The following is a 20,914-nucleotide window of genomic DNA, read 5'->3' as shown; positions in this document are numbered from 1 at the left end:
CTCTCTCTCTCTCTCTCTCTCTCTCTCTCTCTCTCTCTCTCTCTCTCTCTCTCTCTCTCCCCTAGATCTCAAGGTTTTACTTTCCTCCCTCTTACTCTAGCCTTTCTTCTCTCTCTTCTCCTTTCTCTCATCTTAGCCATGGCCAGTCTCTCTCTTTTTTACCTTCTCTCTTTCTCCCTGCCTTTCTACAATAAAGCTCTAAAACCAAAGACTGCCTCTGTTCATCAAGGCCCGCTGTGCTTGGACTATGGGATAGGCTTTCTCCTAACGAGCCGTTTCTAATCTCCCGATGGAAGGCCTTCCTATGATCCAGCCACAGACTGGACTTAGGACTCTCACCTGCATGGGAACCTCTCTCTCCCTCTGCCCTCTCTCCTGTAACTCCGGGTCCAAGGGTATCACCCTGGTATCGGGGGCTGCCCCTTGTCCATGCAACGCCAAGTGGGGTCAGTGGCTTAGATGCTCACCCAGGGCCAAGTGGAAAGCGTTCGGCAGCCCTCCCACATCCACCTGCCCAGAGCACAGGAGGAACTCTGGCCAGACGTGGGCTCTCACCCTCCCCCTCTTTTCCCTACACCCTCCTTACCCCACACATGATCATGGGCAGAGCGAGAGGGGGAGAGAGAGAGAAAGAGAGAGAGAATGGAGGGAAATCCCATCAAAGCTAATGAGAATCTGAATAACAAAACAGGAAAGAACAAGTGTCTCACCTTGTAACTGAAACTGATAGTGTCATCGTAACCAAGCCACTCCTTCCCCTTAAAAGCATATGGGACATATTGATAATCAATCCAGTGCTTTTTTGCTCTCTGGACAAAGGAACAGACCTGCGGAAAGACACATGTGAGTTCCGTGAATGCCCTGAAGAGAAGCACCAGGAGACACACTTGCTTCTTGGCTCAGTAGAAAGGATTCAGGGAAAGACTTTCACCAGGACCTGAGACAGGAAACCAAAGAGGAAGCAAAAGAAACTGTCCACAAGGGACTTCCTCCACATTCAGACTTTGTCCCTTCTGTTACATAACCCTTCCTCTAGTGTCCACAGTAAAAACAAAAACCAATTAATTTGTATAAAGAGATAGAAAAGTGAGTGGCATTCACCAGAAACAAAGTCAAGCACAACAACACTAAGACAAATAAAGCCAACCCATGACCAGGCCTGCATCTGTCTTGTCATCATAAACAAGTCTCTCTCGTGTTCCTAAGTGCTCAGATTAAGCCGCCCTATCTAGGTCACCATCTGACTGGCCCTTGAACTTGTAGGACATCTAAAGATCTTGGAGGCAAAATGGGTTGTTACAACCAGGCTTCCAAATACCGAACTCCCAGGGCTGTGCTAGAAACTGAGTATTGGGGAGAAGTACAGGGGTTCAAGCTGTGCTTAGAAGTTAACATCCAGGGCATTCCCTGTGGTGCTTCTTCTTGTTTTCGCTGTTGGTGGTTGGTTGGTTGGTTGGTTGGTTACACTTTAAAGGTTTATGTAATAGAGGTTTCTTTATAATCTATCATGACCTTAAGAAACATTCTTTCAACAATGACACCATGGACAGCCATGCTCCGTGAGACTAGCAGGAAACTATCTCCCATGATCCAACACAAAGCAGAGTTTGTTTGCACTTAAAGCATCTCCACTCCTCCCTAAGGGGAAGGGGCTGTAGCTCTTCATCTGGCACCCTGCAGTCCTCTGCTAACCCTCAAGATTCCCTGTGCTCCCACGGCTGCTCAGACTTTACCTGCCCCACCACCCTATGCTCTTATTGTCTCCTCTGACCATTCATTCCCTAACCAGGAGACAGAGCTCTTTAATGACATCACCTCATAGTAAGCCAAGAAGCCAGCCTGCTTGGTGTACTTCCCAGGAGATGCTGGTCCCATTGAGGCAGACTGCAATCCATTCTTAGACTCTTTGAGGAGGTGAAAGGTACGTCCATAGGTGGGAAAACCCATAATAAGTTTATCTGTGGGTGTCCCAAGCTTTCTCCAGTAATTCATTGCATATGCCTGCAGGTGGAAAGAAGATAGCCTCACCAATGGCCTGGGCTCAAGAATGGAAATGTGCATCACCTGAGACCTTCCCTTCTCTTACTGAAGATTTGGAGTCTTCAGGAAAGGAGAACAGAGGACTATTGTGTCCTGTAAACTTTTCCCAACTTCCATGTAAGTCATAAGACAAAACATTAATGAAATCCAAACGCCTGCAAGAAACAGAGGAGATGTGAATGCCAACTAAAGACTCAGCTCATATCATCACAGCACTATTCAGCTAAATAGCTGTAAGTTGGTCATCAAAGTTCCTTGCTTTTATGAACCTGCCCTGGCTATGTCAACTACTCTGAGATGGAATGAATGGCTGGCTAGAAATAGCTGTGCATCACGCTCCATGTATCCCAAGACTATATGTAGAGGTAGAAAGAGCTCAGACAGGAAAATGATTACATGCAGGCCTGACACAGTACGGGCAGAGGTCTTCCTTAACCATCATGAATCAAACCATAGTACCAGCTCACAAGAGTAAAGGAGATGTATGTTAAGGAACCACTGGCACCCTCGCTTTCATAATCATAATGACCATATGTTAACTGCGCAGGTATCATGCCATAATGTAAGGGTTTATACTGGTTATCTAATTTAATCTGGTCAATGCCATAAATAAATAGTTTCTTTCTCTCTTTCTCTCTCTCTCTCTCTCTCTCTCTCTCTCTCTCTCTCTCTCTCTCTCTCTCTCTCTCCCTCTAGATAGATATATATATAGAGAGAGATAGAGATAGATAGATATAGATGATATAGAAATAGAGATAGAGAATCAGCGTTACCTGGCAACACAACACTAATAAGCTCTCTTCCCTGTTGGCTCTCTCCTTTCCTCCCACATTAAAACACCTCTCCGTCAGGCAATTGTCCTCTCTTTTTCTGCATCAACCTTGGTTTCTTCATTTTTAAATAACTGATTGTGATTCAAGAAAATTAGTCCAGAGCCAGCATGTGTAGGAAGATCGATAACCTACCAATTTTTGTTTGTTTTGTTAATGTTTGCAAAAACGATGTGCCCTGTAATGTGTGAGTGGCCATTTCTGTGTTGCTTTCCTTGGCACTGCTTGTGACTCATCTGCCCTTTGACGCTATTACCTAATCGCATATAATACGTCCATACAATATGTCCATATAATACGTCCATTCCTGTGTTCAGAGGAGGAAGAGGCCAGGCCCACGGCGCTCTCTATCTGTGAGTTCCAGCAATAGGCCGTGAAGAAGACTCTATCTGTGGCAATGGTGTTATAAGTCAACAGTACAACACCAAGTTCTGATTTGTAAAAGAACCCCCCAAGGATGGGTAAGATACCTAATCCTACCCACACCTCACTAGCTCTTTACCCCACTCCTTAACTCACCCTAGAACCTCACTAACATGGAGACAAGCAAATGGAAGCTCAGACCGTGCTAGAACCACTCTGGAGCAACATCTACCCACCTTCCTAAAAGCAGAGCATCATAAGACGAATGGATGATGTTTGGGATGCCGGAGACAGCAGCCGACAGAAGCAGCCGTGGGTGCTGAGTGAGCAGGGCCTCTCTCTCGAAGGCAAACTGGAGCTCCTAAGAAGAAAGACACAGAAAAACAAACCAGCCAGGGAGAAAACCTCATCCAGAAAGTGTTTAAGCTCTTCAAGCCAGGCCTGGGATAGAAAGAGAACCCAGGCTCTGCCCAAGTCTATGAGAAAGACAGGCACATACCAATATGGGACTTGAGTTAACAGAGGGAAACTCCATATCTGGCTTCAAACTCCATATCCAGACAGACAATTCCTGAGCAAGGCCAGGAAGCTTCAGAGACCAACTGTCCCTTAGGCTACAGAGCTGGGGCAAGATGCAGATAAAAGCAGCCAGAGAGCAACTCCATAGCAAGGTGACTCAGCACCTCCAGGGAATGTCAGTAAAAGAACATTCCTTTCTCCAGCCCCAACCTTGTGTTACCTCACTGCCATTCACCCACCCTGAAGAAGAAGTAGGACCATTTGCTTACTAGCCTTACTTCAATTAAGAAGAGAAAATTCCACCGGTCGTGAGGTGGGCTGCCTCGTAGTCCAGGGTACAAGAAGAAAAGGTCAAGGCCATCAAAACCATGTATTCTCAGGAAGGATATGACTGAATCAATAAACTTTTCACGGTTGGCGAGTGTGGACAGCATAGTGGTGAACCTGCAAGGAGGCCAGCATAAGGCAAAAAGCCGTGTCTTCAATACCATAGGCTCCCCTGAGGCCCTCGCAGCATTCCCCATCTAGAAGCTTGGTTGGCACAAGAGGCAAAGTGCTCTCAAGAGCAACTCCCACCCATGGCTCTTTTCTTCATTGACTTGTTTGATTCGTTTGATTGCTCTCCTTTCCATAGCAAAACACTTAGGAATAATTCTTGCATCTTGGAACTGAACTTTAAGCAAATCTATATTAATCTTGTGAAAAAATGATTATAAAGTAACTAGACCTAGAGACTAAAAATGGACCTGGGTACCATTGTCTATTAGCCATCAATCAGCTGGGCCTTCCTGAGGGGTGAAGACACCTGGAAGAAACCTTTTAAATTATTTAGTACTTGTGAATTCTTGCTTTCTTTTCCTAATAACTTGAAATACAGCCACATCACAAGAAACTATAGATAGATAGAAAGATAGATATAGATATAAATATATAAATATATAGAGATATAAAAGATATATATAAACTATATATATGTGTGTGTATGTGTATACATATATATACACACATATATATATATACATATATACATATACACATATATACATACATGTGGCATCTCATTTGTGCTCACAGAAAGTCAGAGGAGCAAAGATGAGGCCTGGGGTTAAACAGAGCTAGTTGTCAGTCATCTCACACTTAGAATCCTCCATCCCACCTGGAGGTCCCTCACAAGGGACATCCTATTCTCACCAGACTATCAGGTCTCCCTCCACAGCTGGAAAGCAGGCTCTGCCGCAGACCTTAGCCAGGAAGCAAAGAAACTTTCCTTGTGAGAATATGAAGATGTTTTGTTATTTCCCTATTGTATTTTGGATGGAAGGCACTAACAAGAGCAGCCACTGAATGAGGGATGTGTGCTGTGAGTCCCTGCAATACCACCAAAATACCAACTGTTGCTTCTTTATCTCCAGCATAGCCATCTCCATCCAGAAAATGGAGAACCATGGTCTGTGAGGTTTGGGGGTTATTCTTCTTGTCCTTTATAAAAAACAAACAAACAAAAAATTCTCTCTTCTCCTGCCTCCAACAAAAAGTTAGAGATTCATTTTACCTGTTACTCATTTCTTGCCCTAAGTTTCACACCAGATGTCTATTTTCCTTGGTATTTCTTCCTATGGGTTTGTAGCTTCAAATGATCTTGTGTTTTGTTTTGTTTTGTGTGTGTTTTCAGAGGGTGCTAAGGGTCAGACCCACAGACTTTATTATGTTCAGTAAGTGCTCTGCCACTGTGCTACACCCTTGGCCCTCAATGTGTCATATTGCCTCTCATGTTTCCCTGTCCCTTTTCTTACCACATATGGGACCTTCTTTTCCAAAATCCTATGACCCTCTGTGGAAAAGGGTCCCTTGAATGCAGGACTTGAGAAAGTACCAATATGAGCTTTACTGTCCTTATATCCAAGCTTGCTTTCCCACACAACCCTAGAGAACACACACACACACACACACACACACACACACACACACACACACACACACCATTATTCTCGCTTCCAGCCCATCTTGCTCTACCTCCCAGAGAGAAGACAACAACAGAATAGCTCACCGTGATGTGCTGAAGTTCCACCCTCCGATGGATAGCAGTGTTTTCAGCTCCCTGTTCCTGGAATGTAGGTGAGAAAGTGGGTAAGCAGGTCCCTATGCTATGGACACCTTAAGTCACTGCTCCTTTTTCTTTTACTTTTCTTTTTTGGGAAAACCATGGACAAGTCTAGAATGTTTCTAGCCATTTGTTTTCTTACTCAACAATTATTCGCTGAGTAATGATTATGTGCCTTTGAGTGCTTGAAACACAACAGCAAACACATAGACAAGCATCCCACTCACTGGGAGCTTGACCTGCCCATCACTCTCTGTTAATATAGTAACAGACCTTCCCTTGGGCAGAGAAGGAACCCACAGGTGCCAGACAGGAAACACTTCAGCACCTCCTGAGCATCAGCTTCTTTGTGTAGTCAATGTCCTAAGTATTCCATGTACAGGGAGCGCCCCTTGGGAGAAAACTCACAGCCTGGCAGTTGCAAGAGGCAAGAACATTAACATTTGTTGAGTATTTGTGATTCTCAGGACCTCTTTGAAACACATTAGCAGCATTAACTGCTCCCAACTAGGCTCAAAGGGTGAGCCAAAGCTTCCCAGGAGAAAGGAGTGTGAAGACACTCAGGAAGAGGCAACACTACCAAGTCATCAAGGCAAGGAGGAGCTCAGGGGGCTGGTCAATGGAGAGTTCTTACGTTGGAGATACTCAGATCCCCATTTGAGGGGAAAATAGAATTAGAAAAACCAGGAAATCTTAAGAGTAATAAGAGACACTGGCTTAATTTCCTTCTAGCAATAGACTTTGAGAGCTCAAATACGCATCTAACATACCTCTCCTTGAGTTTGTTGAACTCTGGATAGAGAACATTCTCATCCTGGAGATTCTTGGCAACAATCTGATTGTTGCTCATTGAGGCAAAGGCAAATATCAGGTGTGTACAAAGAAAGGGGTCCAGGTCACGGGGCATGATGGAGGCAGGGCCTGGCCGACTATGTGCCCAATTGGTGAAATAGCACACCAGTTTGTAGGCAGTACCTGGCAAGGAGAGCAGGCATTAATCAGCAGAGATCATGGGGCAAGAAGGGGACTCAGATTCTGGGCAGTAGAGTGAGCCAACAAGCCTAATCAGAGAGCAGGCCACTGTAACAGCCTCCATATCCCCCACAAACACACACCAAAGCTGCTTAGGCATGCCCCAGACATCCTGACCTTTTGCTGAGGCTCCAGAGAAGAAAGAATGCCTCATGAGTCTAGATCCTGGCACATACTGATACATACAAACCGCAAATAATCAGAGTCCTGTGTTGGACTGTATTAGACTGATAACCTCTGACCAAGGAGCCATGACCGGCAGAGGTTCAGGAGACACTGAACGGAGATTTCTTAACCAGAGAATCTCCCTTGCTCTGGAGTAGAGGTGGTTTCCTTACCATCACTGTGTTTCATCAGAAGAACCAGCCCTGCAGGGAATGAAGAAATTCATATATACATATACAGTGTGCAAGCTCCACACACGCTCCAGTTAGCAAGTGCCCCCTCTAGCTCAGTACCATGTACACACGTGGACACACAAATAGAGACATGCACCAGTCACTGGTTTCCTCTCCTCCAAAGCTAACAGAGTGGAGTTAGTCTAAGCTCCTTTTCTAAAGAACATTGCATGCTACATGTACCTGCTTTGCATAGGGACACTGACAGTTAGAAGAGTATGCTAAAGCTCTCAGCCAGTGAGTCTCAATTCTGGCTACAAATTCAAAAGTACACACACACACACACACACACACACACACACACACACACACATCATAGCCCTCTCCTCAGAAATGCTTTGCATAGGGACAATGATGGTTAAAAGTGTATGCTAAAGCTCTTAGCCAGTGATTCTCAATTCTGGCTACAAATTCAAAAGTACACACACACACACACACACACACACACACACACACACACACACACACACACACACACACGCATACATATCATAGCCCTCTCCTCAGAAATTTCAAATTAACTGGTCCAAGATGAAGCCCAAGCATGAGAACCACCAGGTAGGAGAACTACTGCCCAGCCCCTTCCTCCACAGGTGCCTTCTTTATTTTCTATCCCACATTCACATAATCCAGCTCCCTAAGCCCCAGGTTTCTCTGCTTGGCACCAGAGAAATGACAAACCAGTATCTCCCGGACTATGTCATTGCTAGGATCTGTCACACTTACCAGCCAGCAGCAGCAGCCTCCCCATCTCAACTGCCTGGGTGCTATGGGGATGGAGCTCAAGACTCTTTAATAGGAGTTGGCTCATGTGCAGCATGGAGTCAGCTACACATAAGCACCATGCCAGAAACAATGATTCAAGAGTCACAATGACCTCCGACAACTTGCACTCTCTCTCCAGAACAGCTGTAGTTCTCAGAGCCAACAAATCAGTATCCCTGACCTGACACTAGCAGGGAGTATTCATCCACCCCAGGCTATAACAAAGACAAATGCAGTAGCCCTGAGACTTGTCTGGCAATCGGTCCCATTTCCTGGTATCCAGCTCCCCAGTTGAGATGGAGACCTAGTACATGATGAAGTCTATACAAGATTATCAGGAAAACTGTATCAAAAAGTTTCAAAGCTTTGGCTTTGGATTAAGGCTTTTGACTATTTAGGAAGTTTTATGATTTTGGATGAGTTACTGAGCCCCTAAGTTTCTACACATAAAAGAAATCCTGTTTCCCATAAATAGCTTGTCTTACTTCAAAGGAACTTATGAAAACTAAAGAGATGTGAAAACTATGGTTTGCATAAAATATAAGTTTAATTACTTACAGATGTCATTAGAAAGTTGCCCAAAAGAGCAGGATGCTCAAAAGCAAACACTGATGCTTGCCAGGCGGCTCGTGTGAACAGGTGAAGTAAACACACTAAAATACCATGTTTTCTACATGACAGAGTTCAGACCCAGTGTCTACTGGGCAAACATGAGCCAACTATGAAGTGACCTGAGCCTCGGGTATATGAATACCCAAGAACCAATTTTAAAGAAACACAATCATGAGAAGTCTTTTTTTAAAGTGTAAATCAGGTATCTTTGACTCATTGGTTTTCTTTCTCTGTTTCATTTGGTCTCAGACTGTGTAGCCTCTCTCTGAGTCATGCTGTACATGGAGCATCTGTAATAGGAAGTGCTGAGCAGATCTCAGGGCGATGGAGGAGTCAAGGAAACCACAGTGCCCAGTGGTCAAATCTGTTGACATTTGTCCTTCATTTATGGGATGAAATAAGCAAGAAACCTCCTAATTTTTAAGCCAGTAGTTTATTTGGGTATCAAAGAACAAAAACAAAATATGTAGAACGTAGCTGGGCCTGGTGGCGCAGGCCTTTAATTCCAGCACTCGGGAGGCAGAGGCAGGCGGATTTCTGAGTTCGAGACCGGCCTGGTCTACCAAGTGAGTTCCAGGACAGTCAGGGCTATACAAAGAAACCCTGTCTCGGAAAAAAAAAAAAAAAAAAAAAAAAATATATATATATATATATATATATATATATATATGTAGAACGTGTGGTGTGTGTGTGGTGTGTGTGTGTGTGTTCTGCAGTGAGGAAGAATGGGCTTTATTATGGAACAGACCCCAGAGCTCCTTCCTACACTGTAACATTCCTGGGGCCCCATGAGTCCTATCTGCTTCACGTACCATCCATTCCCACATCCCACTTTTGACCTAAATCAGAGAATCAGCAAGTCTCCCCCAAGGCCAACAAAAGTCAGAATTGGCAACACCTTGTAGCATTGGTTTAATGACCCCTAATGTTTTTTCATTGTATGAAGCTAACTTAGCATGTAGATATAAACTATATTCTTAAGTAGTCTTCATTGTATTCCACTCTAGAGAAATTACTACTAGAGTAGAACTTTTTCATTTGAAACTAATTCTTAATGCTTTTAGCACAATGCCTCTAAAATGAAATGCTTGTCTAACATCACAGGGACAAGGGAGTGAATTTTCAAACAATTATTGGCTGGCTCCCACCAGAACTGTATGTTAGGGACTGAACTCTATTTACTGAGCCATTAAATTTGACAATTCATTCCTTACACACAGAATGGCAGAATATCAAAGTAACTCACAGTAAGTGGAGGACCACACCAAAGCATAATCACAAGACCATAGGACCATGCACTATGCTCATTGTAACTTACCAGTTATTCCTCCCCTATAAAGCAAATCCTTCTTCAGCCCTCTTGGGCTGCACCTATCCTATGTCCACACAATGAAAATATCTATGATTCCTCACAGAAGTCTAAAATCTCACAAGGAAATGTGTTTGGATGCTCAACAGTGGCCTACTTACCTTGTTTACTATCTATTTTTCCTATTTCCAGTATTGTAGAGACTAGACATGCTTTTTTTTTTTTTTTTTGGTAATTAGATATTTTCTTTATTTACATTTCAAATGTTATCCCCTTCCCAGTTTCCTCTCCAAAAATCCCCTATCCCCTCCCCCCTTCTCCCTGCTCCCCAACCCACCCACTCCTACTTGCTGGCCCTGGCATTCCTCTATAGTGGGGCATAGAACCTTCACAAGGCCTCTCCTCTCATTGATGGCCGAGTAGGCCATCCTCTGCTGCATATGCAGCTAGAGACACGAGTCCCACCATGGGACATAAAGTTCTTGAGACAATGTTTGAGAACGGAGCTTGCTTACTCTTTCCCCAACAAAAGCAATTTCCTGGTTCTAAACTCCCCAACATTATCTATACTGGCAATAAGCAACTCAATATAAATGCTGATTAGATACAAATTGTCTTTAGCTTCTTCCACACATGGATTCTGTTAAATGACCTAAGCCTTCACAATACACACACATTAAAAATGTCTTTTTCTATTCACATTTACTTCGTGGGCTTAAAGCTAAACCAACTACCAAAACACAAAGAAAATACAAGACATCACACACTGTCCACATACAATACCTTTTAAAAACCAGAGCTGTATACTCTAGAAACAGCAATGTTATGATGCTGTGTGAAGTTGATGACTTTTAGAAGGCCTTGTTCTGAACATCCTATCCTTCCTTATGTACTGCATAGAGACCCCAAGCAATTTTGAGTTTGGGTACTGTTTACATTTTATTCATGTACATACAGGTGGAGACAACTTGCAGAGTCAATAGTCCTTTTGCTATGTCAGTCCCAGGGACTGAACTCAGGTCATCAGGTTTGATGGCTGATTCTTTTACCTGGCCCTCACTGGGTATATTTGAAGCCATGACAGTGAACCACAAGAAACATCCATATAGCTCTTCACTAAAGAACCAGGGGCCCGCCAGCTGTTCTACAGAGTGAGATACCTAGGAAATCAGTAACACCTGTCATCACCTGAGACTATAGAGATCTTCAATGTTTCTTCTCCCAAGCACCCACCACTCTAGGAACAAGTCTCAGACCTTGGTTGGTCAGAGGTCAGCAGTTCAATAGTAGTGAGGCTAAGTAAGAATAACAAAGCTAAGGAAATGTGTTCACTCCTGTTTAGACATTTGAACAGTTAACACTAACGTGAAGAAAACTAAATGCTTTTTAACAATCAAAATAACCCTAGTGTTACCTCACTGAGGCTTGCAATGCTGTAACTATTCTCGAGATAATGACTTGTTACAACTCATAGTCCTGATTATTTGAGGTATTTTACCTTGTGTATCATAATATACTATGTAGAATTATGCCTGTCATTTACTTGTGGCTTTGACTAAGTTGGACATTTGTAGCACGCATTAATCTATGTGGTTTACTTTTACCAGTAACAACCTATAAAGAAAAGAACCTTATTTACTCATTTCTTTCAGGTTTTCCCCCTATTAGTCTTAAGCCCCAAAAGCACTACCTGTCCTTACCTAAGTGACACAAAACACAAGCTTTATCCCTAAGAAGCAGAAACTGATTCTACCTATCTTATGCCTTCCCTGGAGCTCAGTAACAACGGAAGTCCTTACTTCCACAGTCCCATCCCAGGTAACCTTGACCGCAAACTCTCAAGTGTGTTTTTTTCTCCAAGGTAATCACAACAGGCTCATGACTGGCAAGAATAGAAAGGACACTCACATTCCTTTAGGACGCCCATTTTATGTGCTTTTCCTAAGCCCAAGTTGGAAAGCTCCAATAAGATCAGTTACAGATCCACAATCTCTAATAGAGTGGAATACAGTAGACTACAAAGACAGTGGGCAGTTAAGTCTGACACTCTGGTGATTCACCTAAGCGAAGCAGGTAATAAGTAACAGCTTTGGGGAGGGAAAAATCAACAATAAAAGTCTTTATTTCACCTTTCAGTATTTCCGACAGTTTCCCTGATGCTGGATCTTAAATTTTAGGGGTCCAAAAATACATTCAGACTTCAGCTCTCCAGAGGAAGGTACCCAGATCAACTTTTAGGTGGGAAAAAAATGACAGATTTCTCTGTAACAATCCATGTCAATTTTCTCACTTCACTGAAACACTTTTAAGTGCTCCATCATCCCTAAAACTTATCTGTGAAATCTAGGACAGGAAAACACACATCTCTCATACATACCAAGGAAGGAAAGGGCGAGCAAGCTACACTGCAGGGTCAAATTTATTCACCCAGAAAATGGATTTGATTCAGTGTAACAGGGATTTGTACAAAACTGTTGTCTCCTCAAGGTACATTGGGCTAGACTTTTGTCTATGGAAGTAATTCCCATAATAGTGAATTAAACTCTATATAAAAATAAGTTACGCACCTCTGAGTAGTGTGAAGTATTCCCAAGAATCTAGGGATACCCACATTCCATATCCCTAACATAGCCAATTCCCAGACATGGGAAGCATAAAATCCTCTGGTCACTTTGTCCGGGGTAAAGAGCATTGCTTTGGGAAAGCTGAAGAATAATTTTCTCCACTCCAAACTATATACCGCACTCACACATGTGTACTCACATACATCCATTTATAGAGGAAGTTTCTTCCTCCAAGTCACTATGGGATGCAGCCTCCCTCAGGCTGAGAATCTGCCTGTTATTGCACGGGGCTAGGGAGGAAACATGCTCTACAAGGCTCCTGTGCTCTCACACATGGAAGGCAGGGGCAAGAGAGTGGACGCTTGCAGACGGAGGGCTTGTTTTGTGTTTTCTGAAATCCGTTCTAGTCCACAACATTGTCAGGTCCAGGGGTTGGGAGAGGCTCTAACGGCACAACATGGTGGATGACCTGATGGTCCCAGCCAACTGTGGTAAGAAGGGAGTGATTGAGTGGAGACCACGTAGCATCTCTCACAAAGTCTCTGTGGGCTCGACTTCTAAACCTAGAACAAAAGGGGAGAAAACAGGGTGTGAGACAAGATGAAAACCCAAGGGAAACCCAAGGGAACTACACAGAAAGAAAACCTAGTAACATACTCATGACACATTTTTTGAAACATTTTACCATCTATACAGCCCCATCACCAGACCAGTTAAGTGTTAGATTATCCAATCCAGTCTACTTTCTTAGGTGAAGACAAGGTGGACAGAAAAAGGAAGCAATAATGTCCAGTCAACAGGAAACTATGGCAGAGGGAAACATACCCAGGTCTCCCATCCATTGCCTTTGACTCTACAGCAAGTTCCACTTCTCAGAAGTGGTTCCCTAAATCAAGCTGGAATACTAGCCAGACAGCTTACAATCAGAGAGCTTTCAGCACTCAGTCTTGCAGACACATAGCTGCAAATGGAGAGGATTTGGGGGAGGGGTTGGAGGTGGGAACCTCTGTAGACAAAGATGAAGACTTTTCTTGTATTTATACTTATTTTTAATAATGTTAAGTGTGTATTTCCATGTGGGTGTGCATGCCCCTGAGTGCAGATGCCCACAGAAGCCAGAGGCAGCATATGCCTTGGAACTGGAGTTAGAGACAGCTATGAGCAGACTAAGGTTCTTACTAGAAACAAAAAGGAAGTACTCTTAACTGCTGAGCCATTTCTCCAGACCCAACAAAGGAAGAATTCTACATGTATGTTCCTGAAGAGAAACCAGACATGCTTGCCCACTGGTCTTAATCCCTGATTCCTGACCACAGGATTCTACTTCAAACTTACACCTCAGAAAAGCTTGAATCCAGCACAGCAAGTGAACAGTCTTCACTGAGAGAAGTCAGGAGGGGGACACTAGGAGAGGACACAAAGGGAAGAGAAGATGAAGCCCATAGATTCCATAACCACCATCTATCAGGGCCAGCCCTGACACACTGTAAACTGAGTGAGAGGAGAAGGCATTCTGATGCCCACTTGGGGTTTAGGTCTTACTACCATTACAGTTCCAAGGAAAGGCAAGGAAAATGAAACAGGGCTCACAGAAACCACACTAGTAACACACCAGCCCAATGGTTCCCTCTCTACATTAGCAATTACCCAGACTCACAGGCTTTGAGCAGGAGTGAGATTATATTTTAGGTCTTCTCAAACTATATAAACCAAATAAAGACTATATTGACAAGCTTAGGAAAGCCAAGTTAAAGTACTGCCCCATCTAAGGACCAATGTAATCAGCTAATGCTTTGTCAAATAGAAACCTCCCTGTATCACCCCGTTCCTACTCCTTCACCCCTGTCCCCACCTATCCCTTCCAAGTTCCTGGTGACACACAGTACCTGTGTGGAGAGAATACCAGTCTAGTGACACACTGGGAGTGCACAGTTGAGCTGAGGGTACAGCCTGCATTCTTGGTGTCCACAAGGGAGACAGATCCATTCTCGTCACCTGTAGAAGAAAATAGAGCATGTCACGGTGGTTAAGAATTCACGCTGCAGGCTAAGTATAGTACACATCTTTAATTCCAGTATGTGGGAGGCAGAGGCAGAAGGATCTTTGAGTTCAAGGCCAGCCTGGTTTACACATCAGGTTCTAAGACAGCCCAAACTTCATACAGACCCTGTCTTAAGAAAAAAACAAAAAACAAAAAAACATACTTTGATGTGAGCCAGACCTGGATTTGAATGAATCCTAGTCTCTCAAAATGTAGACAAGTTTCCTTTGTGGTGTAGAATCGGTCAGTCACTATGTGGCTGGGACAATCACGTAACTACAAACTCTTATCATATGCAGTCACACCACAGCAGAACATGATTCCATAACAGCAAGCACTTGCTCTATGGCTCACTGACTTCTAACCATGCCCAGAATAAAGAAGCTGCAACAATGAGGAAGCAAACCCACTAGGGAAAAAATTATGTTCTCCATAGCTACCTCAAACCAGCATAATTCATGCAGTGCCTGCGTGTGCTGACAGCGGCATGTACTCCATTGAAGGTAGCACTTTGTCATCCTCCCCATTCCCAGTCGGTATGTCATGCTGCCTTACCAAAAACAAAGACTTCACTCTGCTGAGGATGCCAAGCCAGAGCAGTAGGGAGGTAGCCAGAGGCATTGCAGCCTGGAGGAGAGAACAGGGAGACTCAGAACAAAGGTCACAACCTAGAAGAAGCTGTCTTCCAAAGGAAGTCACTAAGTCCTGGGAAAACTTTCAGTGGGTTTCTTAAATACTGCTAGAGCAGTCACGTATGTCCTCATCCCTGAGCTTCACAACCTACATCTATCCACCCATCTCTTGTACACAACTAAAAGCACAAGGCATAAAGATAAACTACCCACGAAAGCTAACCCTCACTCTGGGTACCCCTTGCGCTGTGGTCAGCAAAATCTCAGTGAGGTAGAAAATAGTGTGGTTTTGTCATGATAGTGGGCATCTGAGAGCTCTGCTGTGACTATGGGCAATGAACGCCTCCTGCCGTGGGCTCCCATTACCACTTCCTCCTCATCACAGGTCTCAGACTCACCCATCTGTGATGCCGGCTTGGGACAGCGGGTATCCCAGAGCAAAATTCTACTGTCCTAGGAAAAGGAATAGAGAAAGGCTTTTATAATCCAAACCAGCATCTACTCGACAGTCTTCAGACCAGGGGTATTAAGGGTTAGCTGCGCTTGGGAAGAAGCCACTGGATCTCACCTCACTACATGAAAGAAACACGGAGTCTTTGTGGGGAGAGGCAGCAACACAGGTAACCTGTCCAGCATGAGCTGTAAAGGAGAAACATGGCAGAGAAAAGGGAATGTGAGAAACAAGTCAGCTTCATCAGATAACTTAATATTTTGACATATTATGAACTACAACAATCACAGTAAAAGTTAATAGTTATAAAACCGGGAAAAGCTAGCAGAAATGATGAAGTGGCAAAGACAATTTGATTACAGGCTTAATAAGAAGAGGGAAGGAGTTTGCAGTATAGATGTGAAGGAAGAGGCTAACTCTAGACAATGTCCACATTAACAGAACACATACCTCTAAGCAGGACACACTGAGAGTTCTGGCGCTACGATTTAAGTGAGTTTTCCAATATGCTTTCCCCCAAGACTGAACTTGCCTGTGCTTTCCCATCCATCACATGTCTTCTACCCTATAGGCTGAGCTCATTCATACCTCTCTTCCAGCCCAGGTCTTCCATGCCAGTGTTAAAAGCCTGAAAACCTAAGGCGCTCAAACTAAGAGCCAAAGAGCAAGGGACACCTGCAAGAACTCAGTGAATAGAGTGATACTATCTCAGGCATCCCACAAATACCAGGGTGGCTCTGTGGCTGCCTCTCTGTTTCTAACAGTGAGAACTGAAAAACAAAACAGTTGTTTCTCTAAGGACATAACCAACTGGCTTGTAGTAATAACAAACCAAGTTGGACTTTTTTCTAAAACAAAGTGAAATCCAATGCTGCTAACATTAAAAATAAATTGGTTTTTGTCATTGTAAACAATTTCTATAAATAGGTTACTGACTTTAAAAAGACATATGCTTAGAAAAAATGATATGCCAATACATGATATGCTAAAAAGTTTAACTTCTTGGCAACTACCTAACTTTTAATAAAATATTCATTTATTAAATGTATGTGTGTGTACATGTGCCACAGCATATATGGAGAGGTCAGAGGTGCAGGAGTCAGTTATATTCTTCCACCAACTAGATTCTAAAGATCAAACACAAGTCTCCAGGTTTGACAGCAAGTACCTTTACCTATCAACCAAGCCATCTCACTTGCTTCACTTAAATCTTTTTTTTTTTTTTTTTTTTTCCGGTTTTTGAGACAGGGCTTTCTCTGTGTAGCCCTGGCTGTTCTGGAACTCACTCTGTAGACCAGGCTGGCCTCAAACTCAGAAATCTGCCTGCCTCTGCCTCCCACGTGCTGGAATTAAAGGCATGTGCCACCAATGCCCGGCCACTTAAATCTTTTTGTTAAAAACTTTAAAATGTACAGTAGGGCAAGTTATAAATTCTTTTGGGCAGTCTACATCCAATGAATGAATGAATGTCACCAATGAGCTAGAGACGGAAAGACTCACTAAAGTCATTTAGTCAGCCCTTGCGGAGTAGCCAGAATGGTTCTCCCCTTAGGACTAAGTCAACCTCCATCCTCCTCTAGTACCCATCTTCATGAACTCAAAATTCATAAAGAATTGCTACCAAACTAAATTCAACTCCTAGTTCTGTTACTGAAGCAAAGCCGAAAGAACAATAAAGTGATGAAAGCACCAAACAGACATTTTATAGAGGTGAACATTCAAGAGTTAGATTCAAAAGTCTTGGGCAGGAGATGGCTCAATCAGTAAAGTGCTTTGTACATCACCATGAAGACCTGAATTCAACCACAGAACTCTTATTAAAAAAAAAAAAACCAAGTAAGGTGGCACGTGCTTATAATCCCAGCACTGCAGAGGCAGAGACAAGTGAATCCTTGTGGCTCTCCCTGGCTCCAGGTCCTAGTCAGAGAATCAGTCTCAAAAAACAAAGTAGACATCTCCAAGCTGACCTTTGGCCTCCACACGAATGCACACAGCCACACACACACACACAAAGTCTCAGGTGTTATCCTCTGAGAAGAGCAAGGCTCTACTCTCTAGATTAAGCTGCTGCGCAGCTTACTGTCATAAGAAGGCTTGAATGCTGACAAGAAAGTAGGATCTTGATCTGCAGGCTACAAGAAAGCAATGAAAAACCAAGAGTCACAGACTGCAGGTGAAGATGTGAGCCTGACGCTATATGGAAGGTAAGTAGTTAAGTGTACTGGAGATGGACTATGAGGTTTCAAAAGCCCACACCAAGCCCAGTCTTGCTATCTTTCTGCCACATGCTTGTGAATTAGAATGTAAGCTCTTAGCTATTGCTCCAGCACCAGGCTCTGCCTACTGCCCCATGCTCCTTGCTGTGACAGTCATAAACCTTCTGAAACTGTAAGCAAGCCCTCAAATAAATGTTTTTTCCTTGATCATGGTATTGTTTCACAGCAAGAGTACAGAACTAAGACACCCACATAGTCAAAAGGCTGTGAAACTATCAACGGAAATGGGAGCACAGAGAAATGGACAGGAAGCAGATAATGTAACCTGACTGCAGTTTTGGGGTAAGGAAAAACCAATCAAAAGAACCCAGACTGGCTACTATTACTATCCAAACACAGTTACCTCGGTATGAATTCAGTGACACCTGCTGAGCCAGGTCCCAAATTTTGATGCTACAATGCAAAAAATAAATAGGAATATTAACTTGCAGTATCAACATTAAAATGTCCCACATCTGTTTCCTAGACTCCTGCTGTTTTATTTACAATGCACTACCAAATCTCTTAGGAAACAGACATGCCATTACTCACTAGACTAAAAACAGCCCAAAGCATTACATAATGAAATTAACAGGATAGTAAGGATATTCACAGGAAGCCTGGATATAGAAATAATGAAATCAGGGACTCACCAGCAGTCTTTGCTACCACTGACAGCTTGTGTGCCAGAGCTCAGGACAGTGACAGTAGACACAATGTCATCGTGCTCATACTTGCAGAACTTGCTGACTATAAGTGTCTCGTTCTCATCTAGCTCCCACAATTCAACAGCACCTGTTGGGGACAGAGTGGGATGAGGTGTAGGCAATGGAAGCATGAGCCTGGGTTATACCGAGACAGGAATTCCTACCTAGGACTCAAGCAAGAATTGTTATTGAGCTAACAAAACTCGTTCCTGTAAAAACAAAGTCCACATCACTAAAGGGCTTAGCTAACTTCCAGGCCACTCGGTTGTTACCCTGCTGCTTTCCTAACAGGCCAGATGCCTATATGAGGAAAACTCCTTGGGATAGGGAAACAGATGTAAAATCAATTATATTGCTTCCAGAGCAGATACTAGGTAACTGGTTCCCAGAGAGACAAAGCCTTATATAAGCCTTACTTATATAACAGTTCAGTGAGGATAGCTCTTCCCAGTTATGCAGACACTAGGAAATATTTGGATTGCTTGAATAAAATGTCTTGAAATACTTTTTTAAAAAGATTTATTTTTTTAAAGATTTATATTATGTATATGATCACACTGTCACTGACAAACCAGAAGAGGACAACTGATACAATTACAAATGGTTTTAAGCCACCATGTGGTTGCTGGGACGTGAACTCATGACCTCTGGAAGAGCAGCCACTCATTGTCTTGCAATAATTTCAACTGTCAGACAGTCTCGATCACTAACAGTCTACTTTTCAGTTGCCATGCTCTACCTAACACTTAAGAATGTTTGTATGTGAGAGAGATGTTCTTATTTTAAGTGCACAGGTGTTTTGCTTTCATGTATGCCTATTCATCAAGTGTATGCAGTGCCCATGGAGGCCAAAAGAGGGCACTGGCTTCCCTAAAACTGGAGTTACAAGGTTGTTAGTGGAATGTGGGTGCTGGGTGTCCAACTTAGGTCCTCTGGAAAAGTAGTCAACACTTATAACCACTAGATCATCTCTCCAGATCCAAAATAATCTATTTTCATCTTTGAGACAGGCCTTCCCTATGTACCTTTGGCTGGCCTGGAACTGGATATGGAGAACAGGCCGGCCTCCAACTCACAGAGCTTGGCCTGTGTCTGCTGGGATTAAAGACAGCACCTACACCCAGCTCCCACCAACTTATAAATTCAAAGAAAGGTGGGATTAAGGACTGTCCAGTGACAGAGCAGTTGCCTAGCACGGTGAGTCAAGTCACAGCACACAGCAAACAGCAAACACAACAGCAAAAGAAAATAGGAGGCTAAGCACGGTGGCACACACGCACAGAGAAAGACTTCTGTTTCTGGGACAGCCAGGCCAATGTGGTGAAACATCGCCTCTAAATAAAAAGAAAATAGAAAGGTAGCACCGATTGTCTTCAGCACCACCTCTTAAATCAACATTCTCTATGGTCCAGACTGGCTGGAAGCCAAGAGAAGATTGCAATCTAGTTCTTAATTTTTGTGTGTGTGAATTGACTGGGCATTGGCCACCTGGCAGTTTAGAACTTTAGAGGTTAAAAAAAAAAAAAATACCTTTTCCCATCCTACCCTGTACCCAACTCTTCAATTCCAGGGGAGAGAGGTGACTCACCTGAATCAGAAGCCACTAGGATACCTTTGTTCCCCACCCAAGTGAGGTCAGCTACTCCGGCCTCGGTCTGGACGCCAGCAGAGCAGAAACCTTCGTTGGGGGCCGCACTAGGATCCTTGAAAAACCACAGAGAACCTACCCAGCAGCGACCACTCAGGCTGGAGACCCCGAGCAGAAGGGAACCATCTACGGTGGGGAGAGCAAAGTTACGAGGTGTCAGATGGAAGGCCTTGTTTCTATGGTAACCTCCCAGAACCCCGGGGCGGGACCAGTCGGAATCGGAGATCCGGTTTGTGGAGCTGAGCTGGGGTAGGGCCAGGTATGGCCCGGGAGGGCACACGGCGCTGGGAGGACTCGGGAGGCTCAGCACCGGGAGAGGGGGGCACCCGTGACTGGGGGTACAGGGGCTTCCAGGCCCCGGGATCTCGACTCACCAGACCGGTACCGTGCAGCCTCCAACTGACGTTCCATGCATGCGGGCGCGTTGGGGGGCAGGTTCCACTCGCGGGCCGCCGGGGGCACGAGCGGAGGAGGGGTGTCCTTCCGCATCTCCACGATTCCAAATCTAACCTAGACCCAAACTCCACGAGAGACCCTGACTCGGCGCCGGAGGGACGGCACACGTGGTGGACCTCTGCGCAACCGCCCCTCGGAGGGAATTCGCTCGACTTCTCGCGAGAATTGAGCCCCCCCCCCCCCCCCCCCCC

General features: G+C 44.1%; 2 protein-coding genes across 2 annotated transcripts in view; both read right to left on the bottom strand.

The window, feature by feature from the left end:
* The window catches only part of Ovgp1 (oviductal glycoprotein 1), a 13,467-nt gene extending 5,433 nt beyond the window's left edge, over positions 1-8,034 (bottom strand). Inside the window, exons 1-9 of the mRNA XM_021197069.2 lie at positions 8,010-8,034; positions 7,224-7,253; positions 6,624-6,828; positions 5,800-5,856; positions 4,031-4,196; positions 3,470-3,594; positions 2,087-2,195; positions 1,816-2,001; positions 711-827 (exon numbers count right to left, since the gene is read on the bottom strand). Coding sequence (XP_021052728.1) covers positions 711-827; positions 1,816-2,001; positions 2,087-2,195; positions 3,470-3,594; positions 4,031-4,196; positions 5,800-5,856; positions 6,624-6,828; positions 7,224-7,253; positions 8,010-8,034 — 1,020 coding nt within the window. The remainder of the gene's footprint in view (positions 1-710; positions 828-1,815; positions 2,002-2,086; positions 2,196-3,469; positions 3,595-4,030; positions 4,197-5,799; positions 5,857-6,623; positions 6,829-7,223; positions 7,254-8,009) is intronic.
* Positions 8,035-10,882: 2,848 nt separating this feature from the next.
* Positions 10,883-20,876, bottom strand: Wdr77 (WD repeat domain 77). Its single transcript, XM_021195503.2, has 10 exons — positions 20,642-20,876; positions 20,208-20,393; positions 18,566-18,707; positions 18,277-18,326; positions 15,775-15,845; positions 15,605-15,659; positions 15,130-15,201; positions 14,420-14,528; positions 13,869-13,937; positions 10,883-13,096 (listed from the first exon to the last, which is right to left on the bottom strand). The coding sequence occupies exons 1-10, from the start codon at positions 20,754-20,756 to the stop codon at positions 12,937-12,939; spliced, it is 1,029 nt and encodes a 342-aa protein (XP_021051162.1). The 5' UTR covers positions 20,757-20,876; the 3' UTR covers positions 10,883-12,936.
* Positions 20,877-20,914: the final 38 nt, after the last annotated feature.

Source organism: Mus pahari, chromosome 4 (genome assembly GCF_900095145.1).
Source record: "Mus pahari chromosome 4, PAHARI_EIJ_v1.1, whole genome shotgun sequence".
Classification (NCBI taxonomy): Eukaryota; Metazoa; Chordata; class Mammalia; order Rodentia; family Muridae; genus Mus; species Mus pahari.
This window is presented reverse-complemented; position numbering and strand designations above follow the sequence as displayed.